Raw genomic sequence first — 19,532 nt, forward strand, 5'->3', positions numbered from 1 at the left:
CAAGAGCCGGTCGAGGGTCTGCCGTATGACCTGAGCCTTGGTTCTTGCACCGCAGAGGGAGATCATGAAGAATTCTTGAAGTGGCCGAGCAAATTCCAAAGTGTAGCCATGTTCTATGATGCTTAGAACCCACTGATCGGAAGTAATTCTGACCCATGCCTCGTAGAATTGGGACAACCATCCCCCTCCCGAGGTAGCGAAGGATGGGCCGGCCTGATTTCATTGCAAAGACTTGGAGGCGAGGGGCGAGGTGGAACTTGTGTTGCTGGTTGTTCTGCGCCTACGAAAGGAAGAATTCCAGACTTGCACCTTCTGCGCCAGCTGTCTCTGCCCTGTAGTCTGCGGCCTAGCCTGGTGAAACCTCCGTTGTCCTCGAAAACGAGACCGTGTGGATGGAAATCCCCTGGAAGGCCTTGGCCTGTCCTCAGGGAGCTTGTGAACTCTGTTTTCACTCAGAGACTTCATCAGTTGCTCCAAGTCTTCACCAAAGAGAAATTTTCCCTTAAATGGCAACGAGCCTAACTGAGCTTTCGAAGAAACATCTGCTGACCAGTTACACAGCCAAAGGAGCCTCCGTGCAGATACAGCGGAGGACATGATGCAGGAGGAAGAAGATCATACAGCACATCCGCTCCATAAGCCACCGTCACTTCCAGGCGTTCCACTTGCTCCGACTCTCTGGGAGGAATATCTCCTGAAGTCAATAACTGCTGTACTTATCGGAGGCTCGCCCGCAGTATGTAGCTACTGCACACTGCTGCGTGAATACCCAGGGCCAAAACCTCAAAGATGCATTTAAGAAGAACTTCCAGTTTTCTATCCTGAAGATCCTTGAGGGCCGCCACCCCAGTGACGGGAATGGTGGTTCGCTTTGTGACCATGGACACAGAAGTATCAATCTTAGGAGACTTCAAAAGTTCCAAGGAATCTTCTGTCAAGGGATAAAGTTTATCCATAGCCCTACCTATTCTCAAGCCGGCATCTGGGACCTCCCACTCTTGTGTCATCAACTGGTGCAACAGAGGATGAAATGGGAAGGCTTTAGCTGGAGCACGCAGCCCCGCTAAGACTGGATCCACAGAATCCTGCGGGAGAATATCTTGCGGAAGATCCACCCCCAATTCAGATAACACTGAGGGAATAAGAGGCTCCAGCTCCTCCCTGTGAAATAGGCGGACCACCTTTGGGTCATCACCATCCAGAAGAGAGTGTTTAATCAGTTCGTCCTCGGAACCCATGCTGGGCTGTGGCAAAGAGGGGGCCAGCGCGTCCGGAGCTCCGCTATCAGCTGTAACTGCTCCTGTCGCAGACTATCCCCGCAATTTAGCGACTCAGAGGGACGCTTGGGAATCTGAACGCTTAGCCACTTTATTTGGTGGTTCAGAAGTCCGCCTCATATGCGAAGCACCACTCCACTGAGACTGCGAAGCCAGGAAAGCCTGGTGCATAAGAAGCACAATGTCCAGGTTAAATGTATTGGAATCAGTCCCCCCCCCCCCCCCCCCAGGGGATCAGGCTCAGTCTGAAAAATATCCTGGTCCTGGGCAGAAATGTCCTCAGGACTGGTAGGCACTGGAGGTAAATAAGGAGGTAGCTCTCTAGCTCCTAAAGCCCTGGCTTCTGCTGCTTTAAAGGATTCCAAGATGGCCACCTTTCCCGGGGCTTTAAAGAGCTGCCTGCCTCCTGTGCTGAACTGCCTTCCCCACCGGAGAGGCATTGGGAACACAGGCCTGCGCAGGAGAGCCTGTTGAAAGACTCTCCGCAGGCATTGCAACATGATGGGCGTGGCATCAAGGCAGCGATGGAAAAAGTAAAAAAATCGCAGCAGCGCCGAAAAAATGGCAGAGAGCCAGAGAAATGCACAGTTAGTAAAAAACATTACCCCGATTCAACTCGCATGGCCAGACTCTTGAAAAAACAGCAGCAGGCTGCTCTGTTTACTTACTTTTTTTTTTTTCTTTCATATCGGCTCGTGGCAGCAAGGAAGAAAGAGGGACCGGATCACCGGTATCTTCTCTTGAGCCTTACCTTCTGGGAGCAACGTGGGGCCACCAATCCCAGCTCCTTAGCCCTCAACCAGGGGGGGATGTTCCACCAGGACCCCCTGGGAGGGTTTTGGGGTTTTTTTCTTTCAAATTTCCACTTTTTTTTTTTTTAAAGCTTGATTGCTTGACAATAGCCTTGATTGCTTTAAAGCTTTTTTTTTTTTAAAGGAAAGTCCTAACCCTAAAAACTGGTCAAGACTGCAGGCTTTGCACCACCTCCATCTGCTGGAGACAGAGAAATACTGAAGGGATGCAGGCGGCACACCAGGTTAAGAGAGGGTGCCCTTCAAGTTTTTCTCTGTCTCCATCTGCTGGAAGGGAGGCATAACCCACAGTCTGGACTGATCCGGGTACGTACAGGGAACACCCATTTATTCTCTCTTCTATACCTGTTCAATCTATTGTTATGCAGGCCTTGATCCTCAGTGAAAGATGCAACCTCTGGCTGAGATTTAATTTATATTTTGGTAACCTTCTTCTGACTTCCAAGGACTAAGGAGGTGCTGGAATATTAGAGAATCACCAATATAAACACTGATTGAAAGTTGATGTAACGATGGCTTTGCATCCTTACCAAATATTTTTTATCTGCTGGTAGAATTTTGCATTTTTAGATCCTCCCCAGATAGTGGCCATTCCCCCTGTTTTGGGGTTGGTCAAGCTCCCCCCATATAAACTGGGTTAAACATGCTCAAACTGTGTTTGCCTGTGGTTTTGGTTTGGAGAGGATTTGAGATGTTTGTGCTGATGATCCCTGTAGGTCCCACAGTCTGCAAGAAGAGATAACAGGGAGAAATCCTTTCTTTTGTGCCCTCATGGACCAGGAAGGGTTTTCCTTGCACGAAGAGGAACCGAGAAGAGTTTTTGCGTTACAGAGTTTTGGGCCTGTTATTTTTGACCTGACCAGCCTTGAAGGGAAGCTCCGCCTTCCTGGAAGGAACAGGATTGAGACTGCCTGTCTATCTACCAGTCAAGTAGACTTGCAGTGCTCAGAAGGAGAGTTATTGAGCTGAAGAGATATTATTGTTGTTTTTTTCCCATCTTTAAAGGAAGAATTGTTTTGGCCTTCATCTTCCTACCCCATTTTTTGAAGCTCTATTTTTCCCTTTCCACTGGGGAAAAGAAACTGGTTCAAGTTAGGAGATGGATAAGGAGACAATAATACTGGGAGTCATTATTCTTTTGTTCATGATCATGGCTTTTGCCATCCTTGCGTGGATTTTGTTCTTTAAGTTGTAGTAAACAATTTTTTGTTGAACACCACTCCCAGTCTACTGCATAGATTTGTTACCTCCTGCTTGAGACTCGCTGGCAACAAAGCCATGCATGTGTATGTAAAATAGTATATACGGAAGTATACATTATTTTAGAAATCTCAACATTCACGCATATATCGCGCATATAAAAAAGGGCCGGGCTTGGACAATCTGGGGCAGGGCCTGAATTTACATGAATAAGCTGCTATTTTATATGCAATTTATGCAGGTAAATTTGGCAGCTTACTTGCATATATTTACTCCTACTCAATATCTGGAGTAAGTCATTGTAAACATCTTAAAAGTGAAATGCTGACTGGGGAGGGGGGGTCTGGGTGAAATAGGAGGACTTCAGGCTGAAGAGCCAGGAGGGTCTCAACGACTTCAGGCTGAATATCAAGGAGGGTCTCAATAACCCTCCTGGCTCAATGGAATGGGCGAACTGATAGACTGGTAAAACTGGGAGCTTCATTGCTGCACACATGTTAGAAAATCTCCCGACTTAACGTGTGTAAAAGCCGACTTATGGGAGGGTAAATGCGTCTAATTTACAAGTGTAAAATGTGCATGTATACCAGTTGGGCACAATTGTACAGCTAAAATCTGACTTACCCAGGAAAGCAGCAGCTCCAAGTTATCCGGATAAGTAGCCCCTATTTAGCCGGATAAGTCTGAAAAGCGCTACATGTCCATCTACGTAGCACTTTTCAGACCTATCCGGTTAAGTAAGACAGCTAGTAAGATAGTAGTGCTTCTTGGACTTATCCAGCTATCTGACTTAACCAGGTAAGTAGGGCTTAGCCTGCATATTTACCTGTATTTTATAACCTACACATATCGGAACAATTTATAAATAAAGAAGTAAATTTGTGCACGCCTATATATGGGCATGTACATGCACATGTTTTAAAGTTATCCTCCCTGTGAGTACCCATATGGACATAGACTGAGGAGTTAGAGTCTGTGTGATACACCCACCCTCAACACCATGGGCTCTGGATGCGTTGATCCTCATCCCAGCTACAGAAATGCGGCCCAAGGTCAGAGTCTGCATGCATGAGAGAAAGATTAGAGGTCTGGGATTGTGAGAAACGACCCTGGGCATGATTGTAACCTCTGGACTAGGGACTCTAAAATCAAGAAGGGGTTACACTTACAAAATAGTTGCTCCCACAGAGCATAGAAAGAAAATAAGAGTTTCCAATCCACCTCCATTCTCCCTCGGCTTTTGGATAGTTACCTTACAGTTGTTATCCCAGAAGGTCTGAGGAAGCAGTTCGATGGACAGGTGTGTCTTTATTATCCGGGGTGACGGCAGATCGGCTAACTCCTCCGTCCCTGGAAAAATATTAGATGGTTTAAATAGACCCATTAACAAAGGCCCCGGTGTAATAAAGTGCACCTAGCAGTGCACACAGGCTAACATGCGGTTGGGCAAACATTTTTCTGCCTACTTTACTCAGGATGCAACAAGGAATTTACCACACAAAGTATCTGTGAAGTAAAACCGTATGCACGAATTTGAACTCCAAGCAAATCCCATGTTAATCAGGGCATTAGTTAGTATTTCCCAATGCAAAGAGGTTCACAAGCTTTACTCAGGTTTTCTTTTTTTCTTTTTGTTTTAAAGCCGTAAGACTTGGAGGGATATGGTCTTGTTTTTGCTTTTTTAATAATCTTTTTATTGAACCATCTCAAAGACTGTACAGGCCCAAACTTGGAAGACAACATCAGTCATGCTTTTTTAAACAATGAAATAAATGAATCTAAGTCGATAAGAAGAACATGAGAACATAAGAAAATGCCATACTGGGTCAGACCAAGGGTCCATCAAGCCCAGCATCCTGTTTCCAACAGTGGCCAATCCAGGCCATAAGAACCTGGCAAGTACCCAAAAACTAAGTCTATTCCATGTTACCATTGCTAGTAATAGCAGTGGTTATTATCTAAGTCAACTTAATTAATAGCAGGTAATGGACTTTTCATCCAAGAATTTATCCAATCCTTTTTTAAACACAGCTATACTAACTGCACTAACCATATCCTCTGGCAACAAATTCCAGAGTTTAATTGTGCGTTGAGTAAAATAGAACTTTCTCCGATTAGTTTTAAATGTGCCCCATGCTAACTTCATGGAGTGCCCACTAGTCTTTCTATTATCCGAAAGAGTAAATAACCAATTCACATCTACCCGTTCTAGACCTCTCATGATTTTAAACATCTCTATCATATCCCCCCTTAGCCGTCTCTTCTCCAAGCTGAAAAGTCCTAACCTCTTTAGTCTGTCCTCATAGGGGAGCTGTTCCATTCCCCTTATCATTTTGGTAGCCCTTCTCAGTACCTTCTCCATCGCAATTATATCTTTTTTGAGATGCGGTGACCAGAAATTGTACACAGTATTCAAGGTGCAGTCTCACCATGGAGCGATACAAAGGCATTATGATATTTTCCATTTTATTCACCATTCCCTTTCTAATAATTCCCAACATTCTGTTTGCTTTTTTGACTGCCGCAGCACACTGAACCGACGATTTCAATGTGTTATCCACTATGACGCCTAGATCTCTTTCTTGGGTTGTAGCACCTAATATGGAACCCAACATTGTGTAATTATAGCATGGGTTATTTTTCCCTATATGCATCACCTTGCACTTATCCACATTAAATTTCATCTGCCATTTGGATACCCAATTTTCCAGTCTCACAAGGTCTTCCTGCAATTTATGACAATCTGCTTGTGATTTAACTACTCTGAACAATTTTGTGTCATCTGCAAATTTGATTATCTCACTCGTCATATTTCTTTCCAGATCATTTATAAGTATATTGAAAAGTAAGGGTCCCAATACAGATCCCTGAGGCACTCTACTGTCCACTCCCTTCCACTGAGAAAATTGTCCATTTAATCCTACTCTCTGTTTCCTGTCTTTTAGCCAGTTTGCAATCCATGAAAGGATATCGCCTCCTATCCCATGGCTTTTTACTTTTCCTAGAAGCCTCTCATGAGGAACTTTGTCAAACGCCTTCTGAAAATCCAAGTACACTACATCTACTAGTTCACCTTTATCCACATGTTTATTAACTCCTTCAAAAAAGTGAAGCAGATTTGTGAGGCAAGACTTGCCTTGGGTAAAGCCAGGCTGACTTTTGTGATAATAAAATTTATTAGGGCCATCTGTTTAGTGGAAATTCACCAAAAGGGGTCCAGGGGGCACTGCTTGCTTGTAAATTAAGGGCACTGCTGTTCTTGAAACTGTCTCTGAAACTGTCTCACACTTAGATAACAGAAAAACATATGTATTGCTTTGTATTTTTAGGCAAAACAATGAAGAGTTATAAAATCAAGGTTAGTTAGTTTCCCAGGGCTCTGTGGAATGTTAGAAGTAAGCAAATGTTTCCTTTCACCTTGTAACTTTAAATCAAAGGAGTGTTGTTTTAATTACTAGCCAAAACTGTATTTAAGAATGGCCAATTCAATCACAAATTAAGTCAGGCTCTTAGGCTTATGAGCTGACTTCCTTATGCGCATAAGAAATAAAGGCTTTTATTCATGAGAAATATACTGTCTGTCTTTCCTGGTGCCCTGTGATAAACTTTTTTACTGCACTTTGTTCCATTAAACCATGTCTTTCTATATGTTCTGTGATTTTGATGTTTAGAACACTTTCCACTTTTCCAAACCCTCTTCTGTTTTATTTCTTTTATTAACCTCCCATGCACATGTAACGCCCTCTCTGGTTTAGGGGCCAGGAGGGCAGGGGCACACGAGGGTCCCGTGGGCCAATTCCAAAAGTCCACTCCAAACTGTTCAGAGACCCCGGGACAGGGACCTAAAGTGACGGGGGTGACCCGTTAATTGTTGCCCTAGGGTTGTAGTAGCTCTCTCTCAATTCTAACAGATGTGAGTGCCAACAAAAACTCTGGAGGCTCAGGTTTAGTGTCCAAAAAAAGTCTTAACCGTACAAGTGCTTGAATGGCAAATTAGCACTGTTCACATCGGTTCTTGGCACAAGGTGGAATTTATAGCTCTCCAGTTCTATCTATGCAAGTGTCTCTTTGTCTCCAGGGCATAAACACGCCTCAAAAAATGCTGAAAGGCAAACAGGATTACACTCTTTGCACAGTCTCCCCCCAAATGTCCCTCCCGACAGCTGAAGCCTCCGGTTAGGTGTCCTCAGAATAGGTGTAGCACCCCCTCAAGTATTATGCTGGCAAGGGAGAGGGGCTGCACAAGAAGAATAACCCCCACCTGCACCTTTGAGTATGATTATCAGAATGGGGGGTTGCAGATTACGTAAGCATCTCTATGATAAATGATCTAAATGCACCGACCCATCTCTTCTAGGAGCCTCTGTGGTTCTCACCACCCCCACCCCACCCCCTCTGGGAACAGTGTGCAGCACAAAAACTACCACTTTACTGTAAACATTAAGTTCTTTTACTGTTAACAGGTACACAGAACACTGCAGAAATGATAAAGCAAACGAAGTGAAAATAATTAGTAATAGCACGCATTCATAAGCATATCAATCACAATTTGGCCAAATATTGTTCTGGTACATTAATCAACCTGCCCAGTAAACCAGGGCTATGAGCAACTTGAATTTTCAGTAGCAGCCTGAGGATTCTCCTATTCAGACTGCCCTCTGTCAAACCTTATGGTTTCCCAAAACCTTAAGGGTAAATGTCATACCAGTGCACAAAATAAATGTTATATGGTTACTCTCATTAGTCCCCAGTCCAAGGAGTGTACACTCCCCCAAAAAAAGGAAAATCCCAAGAACGTTGGGCATGAGTATCAGCAAGAAAGTGGTTGTTATATCCTAATCAATGCAGGCTGTATAAGTTGAGAATGTATTGGCACTCTCTGGAAACTCCAGTCTTATAGAGACTCCAACACAGAGGAAACAAGTTGGTTCCCTGCCCTGATGCAGGGATTTTAGAAAGTCTGGGCCAGCCTCTACTTGGTAGCAAACAGCAGGGGTTTATCTTGCAGCTCACTGATGCAACTGTCTGGGGCCCAGAACGACCAAGGAATCTCTGTACTGCTGCTGAGCAAATTAGGATTACTTAGCTGAACTTTATCCTGCAGGAGGGGGACGCCAGCTCTCAGCTCCTGGAATCTCCTTCTGCTGTGCTCTGTATCCTGGAAGCCATGGGCGAAGGGCAAGGAGGGATCCTAGCCCAAGCACAGCTCTCTCTCCCCGATCTCACACACAGCCTCGTGCTTTTTTAGCTTGCTCCACACTGATTGGTCTGACGGTCTCTCCTCTCTCCGGGTAGTAAGCTGGCTCCCCATTGGCTCATTGTAGTAACTGAACCCCCCTGTGCCTCTTGTAATCTGATACTGCTGCTTTTTGCAACAGCACAAGTCTCATGCTGGATCTAAACGGAAACAGTTTTATTATGACCTCTCTCTGCTCCACAGGGAAAAACAACAGTGCCCAGTTGTCCCCTTGCTGCAATTCTGAGATACAGTTGTCACCAGTCCAGTTATTCTCTGTTGTCCTTTTATTTTTCTTGTCCCTGGGTTACACCATACCTCTCTGCCAGGTAAGGTCTGGGGGGCAGGGACCCAAATCAGGCAGTCCGGCCACAGGATTGTAGGTCTAACTCACAGTTCTCTTCAGTTGTCACAATGGGATTTTCTTAGGAAACGTCCAGTAGCAGGGAACACAGAATCTCTATACAGATGTCCCCTCCTTAGGCAGGAAGAGTGGCCATTAACTTCCTCCTGGAAACTTGGAAAAAATCTTCACAAAATGTAGAAAATCTGAAAGTCTCTTGCAGTGGTTGCTTCTGATCCAGCCCCTTCCAAAATCCTCCAGCTAGGGGTACAAGGGCTCTCACTGAAGGAATCCTCAAAATGGCAAAAATATCCAAAAATCTCCAACCAAAATATGGAATTAGCGCCAAAATAGCCACTGATCCCTTTGCCACTAGGGTAATGGCCCAGGCTGGGAAACCCAGTACCCAAGCAGGGGAACAACTCAAGAAAATCCCTCCTACTCTCTCAAACTCCAAACTAAAATGCCACACTGGGCTATGCAGCCAGCTACATCAATCACCAAAATCCAATGGAGATATTAACAAGATGCTATTAAGGGCCGAACAGCACTGGATCTTCATTTTGAAGACCTTAGCTCTGGGTGATTTAAATGACAAGACTGGATGTCTTGTCTTAGTTCTGATTTTTTGCTCTCCTGACTGGTTCCCTTCTAGTATATATACTCCTATTGAGTAGTATGAGACCCCTGATGCATTAACCAAGATGGCGATTTTTCAGTAGTAAGCGTTTCTGCGTTTGATTTCCACTTTAGGTAAGTTTCCACTTTAGGTAAGTTTCAATCTGTCTTGAATAATGTTTTGTGGCATATTTTTCATTGTTTTGTATTTATATCTTGTTTTGTTGTCTTTATTGTTTTTTGGATTACCTCTTTATAGAATTCTTGAGAACTAGATTTCTTTGGGACATAATGGGGATGCGGCTCCAAGTATATACATAGAGGAAGAATATAAGTTTGTATATAACGAGGAGGTTTGTTGTCTAAACTCATTTTTTTTATTTTATGGGTTCTGATATTGATGGAGATGGCATATTTATGTCATGTAAACTATGTTAATTTTTTTAGAATTAATGAGATGATATAATTTAAATGAGGCGAGTAAGGACAATAAGGAATAATTATTTCTTCAAAGTGATGTCAGCTGTGAATCTCCCCATGTGAAGATGTGTTCCTTCATCAAGATTTGAAATATAGAATTGTTTTCACTATTTTTATATTGAGATATGAATTGTGGACTCTCCCCTGAAGAGCTTTGTCAAGTGAATTATGTTGAGCGTGTTATGGTAGTGGACCCTTGACCCGGAGCGAGAGAACACCCACCTGAGGAAACTTGGTGACCTTCGCCTCCGGAAGGTGGAAATCCCGGAACAGCCAACCCCTCAGTACCCTTCGCTAGGCCACAGCGTGATCCGGGTTCAGGCCAAAGATAACCAGACACGCAGTCCTGGTTCCAGGCAGGGGTCAGAACAGATGGCAGTCAAGGCAGCGTGAAGTCCAATCCGGAGTCTAGGCAGGCAGCAGGATAGCCAAAGTTAGAGTCCTATCCGGGTTCCAGGCAGGCAGCAGGCAAGACAAAGTCAGAGTCCAATCCGGGGTCCAGGCAGGCAGCAGGCAAGGCAAAGTCAGAGTCCAATCCGGGATCCCGGCAGGCAGCAGGCAAGGCAAAGTCAGAGTCCAATCCGGGGTCCAGGCAGGCAGCAGGCAAGGCAAAGTCAGAGTCCAATCCGGAGTCCAGGCAGGCAGCAGGCAAGGCAGAGTCAAAGTCCAATCCGGGGTCCAGGCAGGCAGCAGGCAAGGCAAAGTCAGGACAAAGCAGGAGTCAATAGGGTACGCCACAACACGAAACACAACAACCATGGGACCTGTTTGTGAAGGCAACCAGTCCTTCACTGAGCGATGTTTAAATTCCCCTCTTGGCTGATGTCATCTTCCGGGGCCGGCCCCTACTCCGCGTCCCGGCCCCTTTAAGAGGCGGAGCCAGAAGCGATCCTGCTGATGCTGCTCCTCGGGGGAAAGCCATTGCCGTGCCGCGGCCTGTGCGCTGCGAACCGCCGGAGAGAAGACCTGGGACGAGTCTGCTGGAGGAGGTAGGGGGACCCGGTCGCGTGCGATCGCGATCGGGTCTCACAACAGTACCCCCCTCTTACGCCCCCTCCTGGACGGACCTGGTTTATCAGGATGTGTAAGGTGAAAGTGATGAAGCAAAGACTTGTCCAATATATTTGCTGCTGGTTCCCATGAATTTTCCTCAGGACCAAATCCCTCCCCGGCAATCAAATACTCCCATCGTCTATGGTGGTGACGGCAGTCCAAGACCTCTCGTACCTGATAGATAGCATCCTCTTCTGACTCAACGGTGGGAGCTTGACGTGGAGTCTTATGAAACAGAGAGGAAATCAGAGGCTTCAAAAGAGAGACGTGAAAAGAATTGTGGATCCGCAGACTATTGGGAAGTCGTAGTCGATAGGTTACCGGACCCAGACGTCAACAGATGAGGAAGGGCCCGATGTATCTGGGGGCGAGTCGCATGGACGGAACCCGGAGGCGTAAATGACGGGTGGAAAGCCAAACCCGATCTCCCGAAAGAAATTGCGGAGCGGGACGGCGATGTTTGTCCAACATCCATTTCGCGGCCTCAGCCGCCCTGTGAAGACGAGCGTTGGTAGCCTCCCAAAGTTCATGGAGATGCTGAGCCGAAAGCTGAGCTGCTGGTGAGGCTACCGTAAGTGGGAGAGGTAGTTGAGGTCGAGGTTGTTTACCAAAGACAACCTGGAAGGGAGATTGCCCAGTGGCAGAATGTACATGAGAGTTATGTGAGAATTTGGCCCAGGGTAAAAGACTGGCCCAATCATCCTGATGATGGTTCACAAAAAGGCGTAAGAATAATTTTAAGCCTCTATTGATCCGTTCTGCCTGACCGTTCCCTTGCGGGTGGAAAGCTGTAGTAAAGTCTAATTGGATGCCAAACGTCTTGCAAAGCGCACTCCAGAATTTAGCCGTGAACTGAGGTCCTCTGTCAGATGTGATGTGAAGTGAGAGTCCATGGAACCGGAAAATATGTGAAGCGAATAAGTCCGCCAATTCAGGAGCAGAAGGTAACTTGGGTAAAGGTACAAAGTGGACCATCTTGAAGAACCGGTCGACAACGACCCAGATTACCTGGTTTCCACCAGACGTTGGTAAATCAACTACGAAGTCCGTGGAAATGTGGGTCCATGGCTCTAGAGGAGGGGGAAGGGGTTGGAGGAGGCCCCAGGGTCGACCTGGTAACGGCTTCTGCTGAGCACACTTAGGACAAGAGGAAACATAAGCCCGTATATCCCCTTTCATCTGGGGCCACCAGTAGTAGCAAGCAAGTAGTTCCCAGGTTCGTGTTCTCCCAGGATGTCCTGCAGCCAGTGAGTCATGTGCCCAAGAAAGCACCTTGGAGCGTAGTCTGAGAGGTACTACAGTCTTCCCGGGGGGTACAGTTTCGGTGGCCGCCAGTATCAGTTTGACGGGGTCAATAATGTGGTTAAGAGTCTCCGGGAAATCTTCAACCTCGAAGGATCTGGAGAGGGCATCCGCCCGCCCATTCTTTGCTGCAGGACGATAATGAAGAATGAAATCAAATCGGGAGAAGAACAGTGACCAGCGGGCTTGGCGAGGGTTGAGGCATTGAGCTCTGTTAAGATATTCTAAATTTTTGTGGTCGGTGTAAACCGTGATGGTGTGTTGGGCCCCTTCCAACCACTGTCTCCATTCTTCAAAAGCCATCTTGATGGCCAGTAATTCCTTATCACCAATTCCATAATTCTTCTCCGCGGGTGAACATTTTCGCGAGAAAAAAGAGCAGGGAAACAAAACTCCTCGGTCTGAGTGCTGCCTGAGGACTGCTCCAACTGCTACCTCGGATGCTTCTACTTCCACGATGAATGGACGATTAGGGTCCAGATGATGGAGACATGGTTCTTGTAAAAAGGCCTTCTTGATATCCTTGAATGCTTGTACGGCTTCCTGGGACCATTTCTTGGTGTCCACCCCCTTCCTGGTCAGAGCGGTAATCGGGGCTATAATGTGAGAATAATGTAGGATAAAACTTCGGTAAAAAGAGAACTAAATTCCGGTGTAGATCTCCCAGCAAGGCAGTACCGTGGATGAGATAGACTGAGAGTTAGATTACTCATTAGATGGTTGCTGTAGGTATGCGATTCCACCAGGTTGAAGAAGATGGTACATGCACCAAGGCAGGGAGAGCAGGCCCTCGAGGAGCGAGTACCGGATCCCTGTAAGGCACCTGAAATAAAGCAGAGGGTCCCTGAGGAGTGGGTACCCAGGATAGCAATACCCCGAAGGGCAGAGAGAGAGCTTCCAGCGGTGGCACGGAAGAGTAGCTTAGACCAGTCGAGACCAATCTTGATCCAGTCTTTGCTAACTCAACAAGCTAGCAACTTAGTACAGGCTATATTCCCGGATGGCATGACGTCAGTAGAGGGGAATGCCCCCGAGGTTCACTCCATTGCTGGAATAAAAACGTGGTTGGCATGCGCGCGCGCACCCTAGAAGGCCCTTGGGAGGAGCATGGCGGGAGGCAGCACCAGAGCCATTCCGGGGACGCCAGAGAGGTTGGCTTGTAGACACGGTGGCAGCCATCTTCCCTAGGGATGCGGGAGGAGCAGTGAACAAGGTGAGGCAAACGGGGCGAAGCCGTCTAGCACCGACGGATGCAACAGTACCCCCCTTCAAAGGGCGTCCTCCGGACTTCCTACCTGGTCTTGTTTTTTTTTCTCTTTTCTCTTCTCTGATTGGTCTGAAGTTCTCATCCTCTCTCCAGGTAATAAGCTGGCTCCCCATTGGCTTATGATAGTAACTGAACTTCCTGTGCCTGGTGTAGTCAGATACCGACTGGTTTCTGCAACAGCACAAGTCTCATGCTGGATTTAAACTGAAACAGTTGTCACCAGTCCAGTTTTTTTTGGTTTACACTATACATCCTTGTGCCAGGTAAGGTCAGGAGGGCAGGGACCCAAATCAGGCAGTCCATCCTCATCTGTATTCTTTAAGAGACAGAGCCTGCAGAATGGATGAAGCCTCATGAATGATCTGTACAGAGGCTCTTTTTTTCTTCTGGTTATGTCTCTCCCTATGCACGCTAGCATTACTCTGACTCAACTCGTTGTAGTGAGTCATTACCTTGAGATCATTAGATACGATCATGCTGAGGTCTCTCTCTTCCTTGGTGCATTCAATATGTCACCCCTCCCCCATTACATTCATCTCCCCTGGATTTCTGCACCCCCGAATGTAATGCCGTACAGTACTTTGCACTGGACCACTCCTTGAGCTTCCTTAGATCACCTCTCATTCTGTCTGCTCCTTTGTAGATTTTAGTATCATCTGCACAAAAATTAACTTTTCCTACTAACCACTCTGCAGTATCCCTCATTAAATATTGAATAGAACCAGCCCTAAGACAAAGCATTGAACCATCCCTCGGATCACTTTTCTTTCCTTGAAGTAAACTTCATTTATCCCTTCCCTCTGCCCAGGGCTGGTGCAAGGGTCTGTAGCCTCCAAAATCCAAGAACAATGTAACACTGCCCCCCCCCCCCCCAAAAAAAAAACCCACCCTGACTTCAAGGAGACCCTCATACAGTGGTAAATATATATAGTCATGTTCTCCCTCTTACAGTGCTAACTGTCCTTCTCTCCCGCCATGTCGTACTCGCTACTTCCTTCTTGCTCTCATAACTCCTTTGCCATTTTGAAAATAGCGCGCCCTCATGTACCCTTGTGATGCCCCACCCACTGACGGCACCTTAGGTGGCCACCTAGTCCTGCCTAATGGTCACACAGGCCTGCCTCTGCCATCTGTTACACAACTGGTATTTAGTACAGTCAATCACCTTGAGGCCTACGTTCAGTTTTCACCATTTCCTAACGCACTGCCTTCTGGGTGAGGCTGAATTACCATGAGCTGTGAGCTCTCTGCCTTTCTTATATGTTCTTTCTTTACCTTTTCGTCGTCCTGGCACTGCGGACTCCAGAAAAGGAACTCGAATGTAGATGGCATCACGTTTTGATCTTTCAGTGTCTCCATTGTTAAAAATTAAATCCAGAATTTCACTCATCCAAGTGGTGCCTGCCAGGAAACAGAGACCCTATAATTCAGCCTCACCTGACACTGTCACCACATCTAGAGCAGCAGCCTGTGAGGTGGAGTCTAAGCTCACTGAGTTAAGGTCTCTGAGTTAAGGTAAGAGAGATTCCCTGTGATTTTGAGTTGGTAAAAGGCAAGTGACTCTGTGTCAGGAGGTGTCTGTCTGTCTGTCTGCCTGAAGGATTCCCAATGATTTGGGGAAGGTGGAAGGTCTTTGAGAGGATGACATGGTCTTTATGGGTTAGAGTCTCTTGAGGAGGGTAGGTGGGAGGTGAAAGGATCTTACCCTAGGTTGGTAGCTGTCTGAGGTATGTAAAAAAAAGAGTCTCTGGGTTAAAGGAAGATAGACAGGAGGTGAGTGAGGCTGCCTTTGAGTAAAAAGGTCTTTCAGGGTAGGTTTGAAATTAAAGGTTCTCTCTCTGGGTTAGCCTAGTTTAGTGAGAAGTCATCAAGTCTTTTGCTGGGTTAGAGAATCACTGAGGAAGATAGGTGGAGAGGTGAGTGGGTTGCTGTAGGTTTAAAGGGTTTCTTGATTAGAGGGTCTTTGAGGAGAGTTAGTAAGACGTTTTTAGTTCTCTCTCTGGATTAGACAGTCTCTAATTTTGCCTGCTTTGGGTCAGATATGAGTGGGTCTCTGAGATAGTAGCTGAAGGACGAGGGGGTTTCTCTCAGAGGTTAGTAGTCTCTTTCACCTGCTTTTGGGTAGGTGGAAATCAGCAAATCATCCGGCCTGGCCTGGAAGCCCTCCATTCGTTCCCAGTTCTCAGCAAAAAACTTGATTAAGGGGACTCCATGGATGTACTTCAGCTCTGGTCTCAGGATCAGTCCTTCCTCCTCCATCCTGGAAGACAGAATGTCAGAAGTCGAATAAAATAGAGCAAGGAGCTAGGTCTTTTCAAAACATCTGGACAATTGTTCTGAGATCTCCCTAGCAAATATCCCCAGCAGCCAGGAATGTGGATGGGGACATGATGATGTGAGGAGCCAGTAAGGGTAGCATTAGCAACACAATCAGCATATTTTCCGGTCTGCAGTGAAAGGAATGCAGTGTAAGGAATACTTGGCTCTTGATCCAGAAAATTTAATGACTGTTGTTTTTTTTTCAGGAATACTACTGAAATAGATTTAGTTTCAAAAAAACTTTACTGTCATGATAATCTGTACATGTACTGAAAGTAATGCAAAATGAAGATAAAAAATAAAAGAAGATGGAGGAAAATATATGTATGTAAAGTTAATAACAACAGTAAAATTAACTTACACAACACAGAAAGGGCAGTTCCAAGGTTTTGCTGATGTTCAGTATTATCTCTGGCCAGGCTATGTTTCTGGCCTGGTGACAAAATGCAACATATTTTGTTATCAGAGCTGCATTTCTCCTGTTTTCTCTAAGATTATGGAGTTATGCCTGCTCAGTAGTTTGTGGGAAGCATTGTATTTTCTCTCTCGGTTCTGGGAAATGTGCATCTTTTTTGTTTTGCAGAGCACAGGAGGAAATGCATTTCTGTTTTCAAGTGTTGCACTACTTGCAGAGTCTGCATTCTTGGGTTTTCCAGTTTAGTTTTTGTCTGCATAGTTCTATAGTTCTAACCAAATGGATTCAAACTATCTATTATAAATTTATGCAATTTGTTAATTTAACTACTGCTGGACTTAATGCTCTTAATTCTGAACTTCATGCTACCGCTGTCATGGCTCAGCAAAATCGTTTAGCTTTAGATTCTATTCTTGTCTCTAAGGGTGGTGTCTGTGTTATTATTGGCACTGTGAGTTGTACCTATATTACCATTGCTGCCTATGCCCATAACGTCTTATGTTTTTCAACACCTTCGAAATCTGTCCTTGGACTTTCTCTGGGTCCATTGAAAATCCACGGTCAGAGATGATGTACCTTAAGAAGGGTAGACGAGTATGTTCAAACAAATATTTCTCTAGTTTAGTGTACAGGTGATTCTCTCTCAGTCGCTGGAGGACGATGCATACCTGTTCTTGGTGACTCTTGATGTCCTTCGAGAAGATCAAAAAGTCGTCGAGATATACAACGATAAAATTATACAGGAGATCTCGGAAGATTTCATTCATGAGACGTTGAAAGACTGCTGGAGCGTTACAAAGCCCAAAAGGCATTATTACGTATTCGTAGTGGCCATCTCTGGTATTAAACGCTGTCTTCCAAATGTCATCAGGCTGGATACGTACTAAGTTGTACGCACCTCTCAAATCCAACTTGGAAAAAACTCGGGCGCCCTCGAGGTAATCAAACAATTTGCTAATGAGAGGTAGCGGGTAGCGATCCTTACACGTTATAGCATTAAGACCCCTGTAATCAATACAGGGACGTAGTCCACCATCCTTTTTCTTCACAAAGAAGAACCCCACTCCTGCAGAAGAGTCAGATGGTCATATAAAGCCTTTCTCTAGATTCTCTTTAATATAGTCCGACATAGCCTGAGCCTCACGCTGTGACAATGGATAGGTTCTGCCTCTGGGAGGCGTTGTGCCCAACAGAAGTTCAATGGGACAGTTGAACTTGCATAACGGAGGCAAGGAGTCTGCTTTCTGCTTGGAAAATACATTGCTGAAGTCAGTATACTGCGGAGGCAAGCCTGGAAGGGTCATGGATTTCAAGACTGGCATCACAGGGGATACCAGGCATAGACAAGTTGTTTGGCATTTTGGGCCCCACTGAACTGGGGTTCATGGGCCTGGAGCCAGGGTAATCCCAGGATTACCGGATGCATTGAGCATGTCAACACGTAGAAAGATGTCTCTTCCTCATGGAGTGTACCCACAGTAAGATGAATGGCCACGGTCCGGTGGGTAACTGGACCGGGAAGATGTTCCCCCTGAATGAAAGCGATACGAAGACTCACCTCTAGGTGTATTTCCAGGAGTTTGACAATGTCGTCCATAATGAAACTACCACTCGCTCCAGTATCGATGAGAGCAGTGGTTGCGAAAGTGTAGGCCTTGATGCCCAGGGACACTGGAAGCAAAGGATGAGGGCCAAAAACAGTCGTGCCCAAACTCGGGACCCTGCCGGGCTCAGGCGTTGCAGTTTCCCGGACGGACAGGGCAAAACTGCAAATGATGTTCAGAAGTGCCACAGTAAAGGCAGAGCCCTTCTTTTCAACGGTGGAGATGTTCAGTTGGAGACAACTGTCCCCAGTTCACCTCCATGGGTTCCACCGTGGAGGAAGGTGGTGGCGCTGGGTTCTTCACAGGAGTGCAGGGTGCACTCCTGTGAAGTACAGGAGAAGGGCGTGGAGCCTTTACTTCTAGGCGTCTTTGCCAGAGGCGATGATTGATCCTCCTAGCAAGGGAGATCAAGTCCTCTAGAGATGTGGGAGTCTCACGGATGGAGAGCTCATCCTTTAGAGCACACGAGAGACCATCTAGGAAGATGGCTTGCAGACAATCTTCTTGCCATCCAAGTTCTGTGGCCAAAGTCCAAAACTCCACTGTATATTCGGAGAGGGTCCTTGACCCTTAACGGAGGTGGAGTAGGTTATGACTGGAGATAGCCATGCAACCTGGGTCTCCAAAGGTTTGCTTGAAGAGAGCAATAAAGTCTGATAACTTGGAGAGGATGGGATCAGAACGTTCCCATAAGGGAGAGGCCCATGCCAGAGCCTTCCCTTCCAACCAGGACAAAATGAAAGTGACTTTGATAATCTCCTTCAAAAACAATGAGGATTGGAATGCGAACTGCATAAAGCACTGATTAAGGAAGTTACAACAGGAGCGTGGGTCCCCATTGTATTTAGGAGGTGCAGGAAGGCCAGAGTTGCTTTGGGAAGCATAGTGGCCGAGAGGCCCACAGGATTGGACATAGCAGTCTTTTGTAACTGGGAGCACAGTCTTTTGTAACTGGGAGCGCAGGTCTTTTACCGATGAAGCCAGTGTCTCTAAGGCTTGGCGATGTTGTTTTACTGTAGCAGCCAGTCCTGGTAGGGCCCTGGATGCAGGAGACTCCGCCAAGTCCATGGCCTTGGCAACCTGTTGCGCTCGGGGGTGAACCCTTGTCCTGGGACAGTGCGGGGACTGCCCCCAGGGGGCGGAGCAAGGAAGGAGACAGAGGCAGTGTAGAGCTTCACCACTGGAAGCCTGAGGTCCCCCCGGGATGAGCCCGTAGGGACCCGGGCCACTTGGACTTAGGTGGACCTCGCAGGGTCTCCTGGGAGAGTGGAAGTCCGGCATGCCCACAGACACTAGAGGAGCACTATCGGGTTCGAGGCTGGAGACAGGTTGAAGTAAGGAGAACCAAAACAGTGATGGAGAAGACAAGGTTAGGGACAGAGCCAGAATCTATGGACAAAGTCAGGCAGGCAAAGGTCAAAGTCCAGAAGTCAGTCCGAGGAGTGGTCAACGAAGCAGAGGTCAGGAGCCAGAGGTCAGACGATGTCGAAGGCGGGCAGAGGTCCGGAGGCAGGTAGCAGGCAGGCAGAGTAGTCTAGGAACAAGCTGAGGTCTTGAGACAGGCAGCAGACAGGCAGGCAGGTCAAGGAAGAAGCTGAGGTCTTGA

The 19,532-nt window shown here is 46.5% G+C and overlaps 1 protein-coding gene across 4 annotated transcripts in view; it reads right to left on the minus strand.

Moving 5' to 3' along the window:
* LOC115094218 (sulfotransferase 1 family member D1-like) overlaps positions 1–19,532 on the minus strand; it is a 58,971-nt gene that overhangs the window by 11,995 nt on the left and 27,444 nt on the right. For 3 of the 4 annotated variants that reach the window (XM_029607036.1, XM_029607035.1, XM_029607037.1), the window contains exons 2-4: positions 15,700–15,848; positions 14,864–14,989; positions 4,542–4,639 (exon numbers count right to left, since the gene is read on the minus strand). In XM_029607036.1, the coding sequence (XP_029462896.1) occupies positions 4,542–4,639; positions 14,864–14,989; positions 15,700–15,847 (372 nt within the window). In that variant the 5' untranslated portion in view covers position 15,848. Of the gene's footprint in view, positions 1–4,541; positions 4,640–14,863; positions 14,990–15,699; positions 15,849–16,268; positions 16,289–19,532 lie in introns of those variants that run through there. The other variant, XM_029607038.1, reaches the window with a different exon arrangement.

Source organism: Rhinatrema bivittatum, chromosome 6 (genome assembly GCF_901001135.1).
Source record: "Rhinatrema bivittatum chromosome 6, aRhiBiv1.1, whole genome shotgun sequence".
NCBI lineage: Eukaryota > Metazoa > Chordata > Amphibia > Gymnophiona > Rhinatrematidae > Rhinatrema > Rhinatrema bivittatum.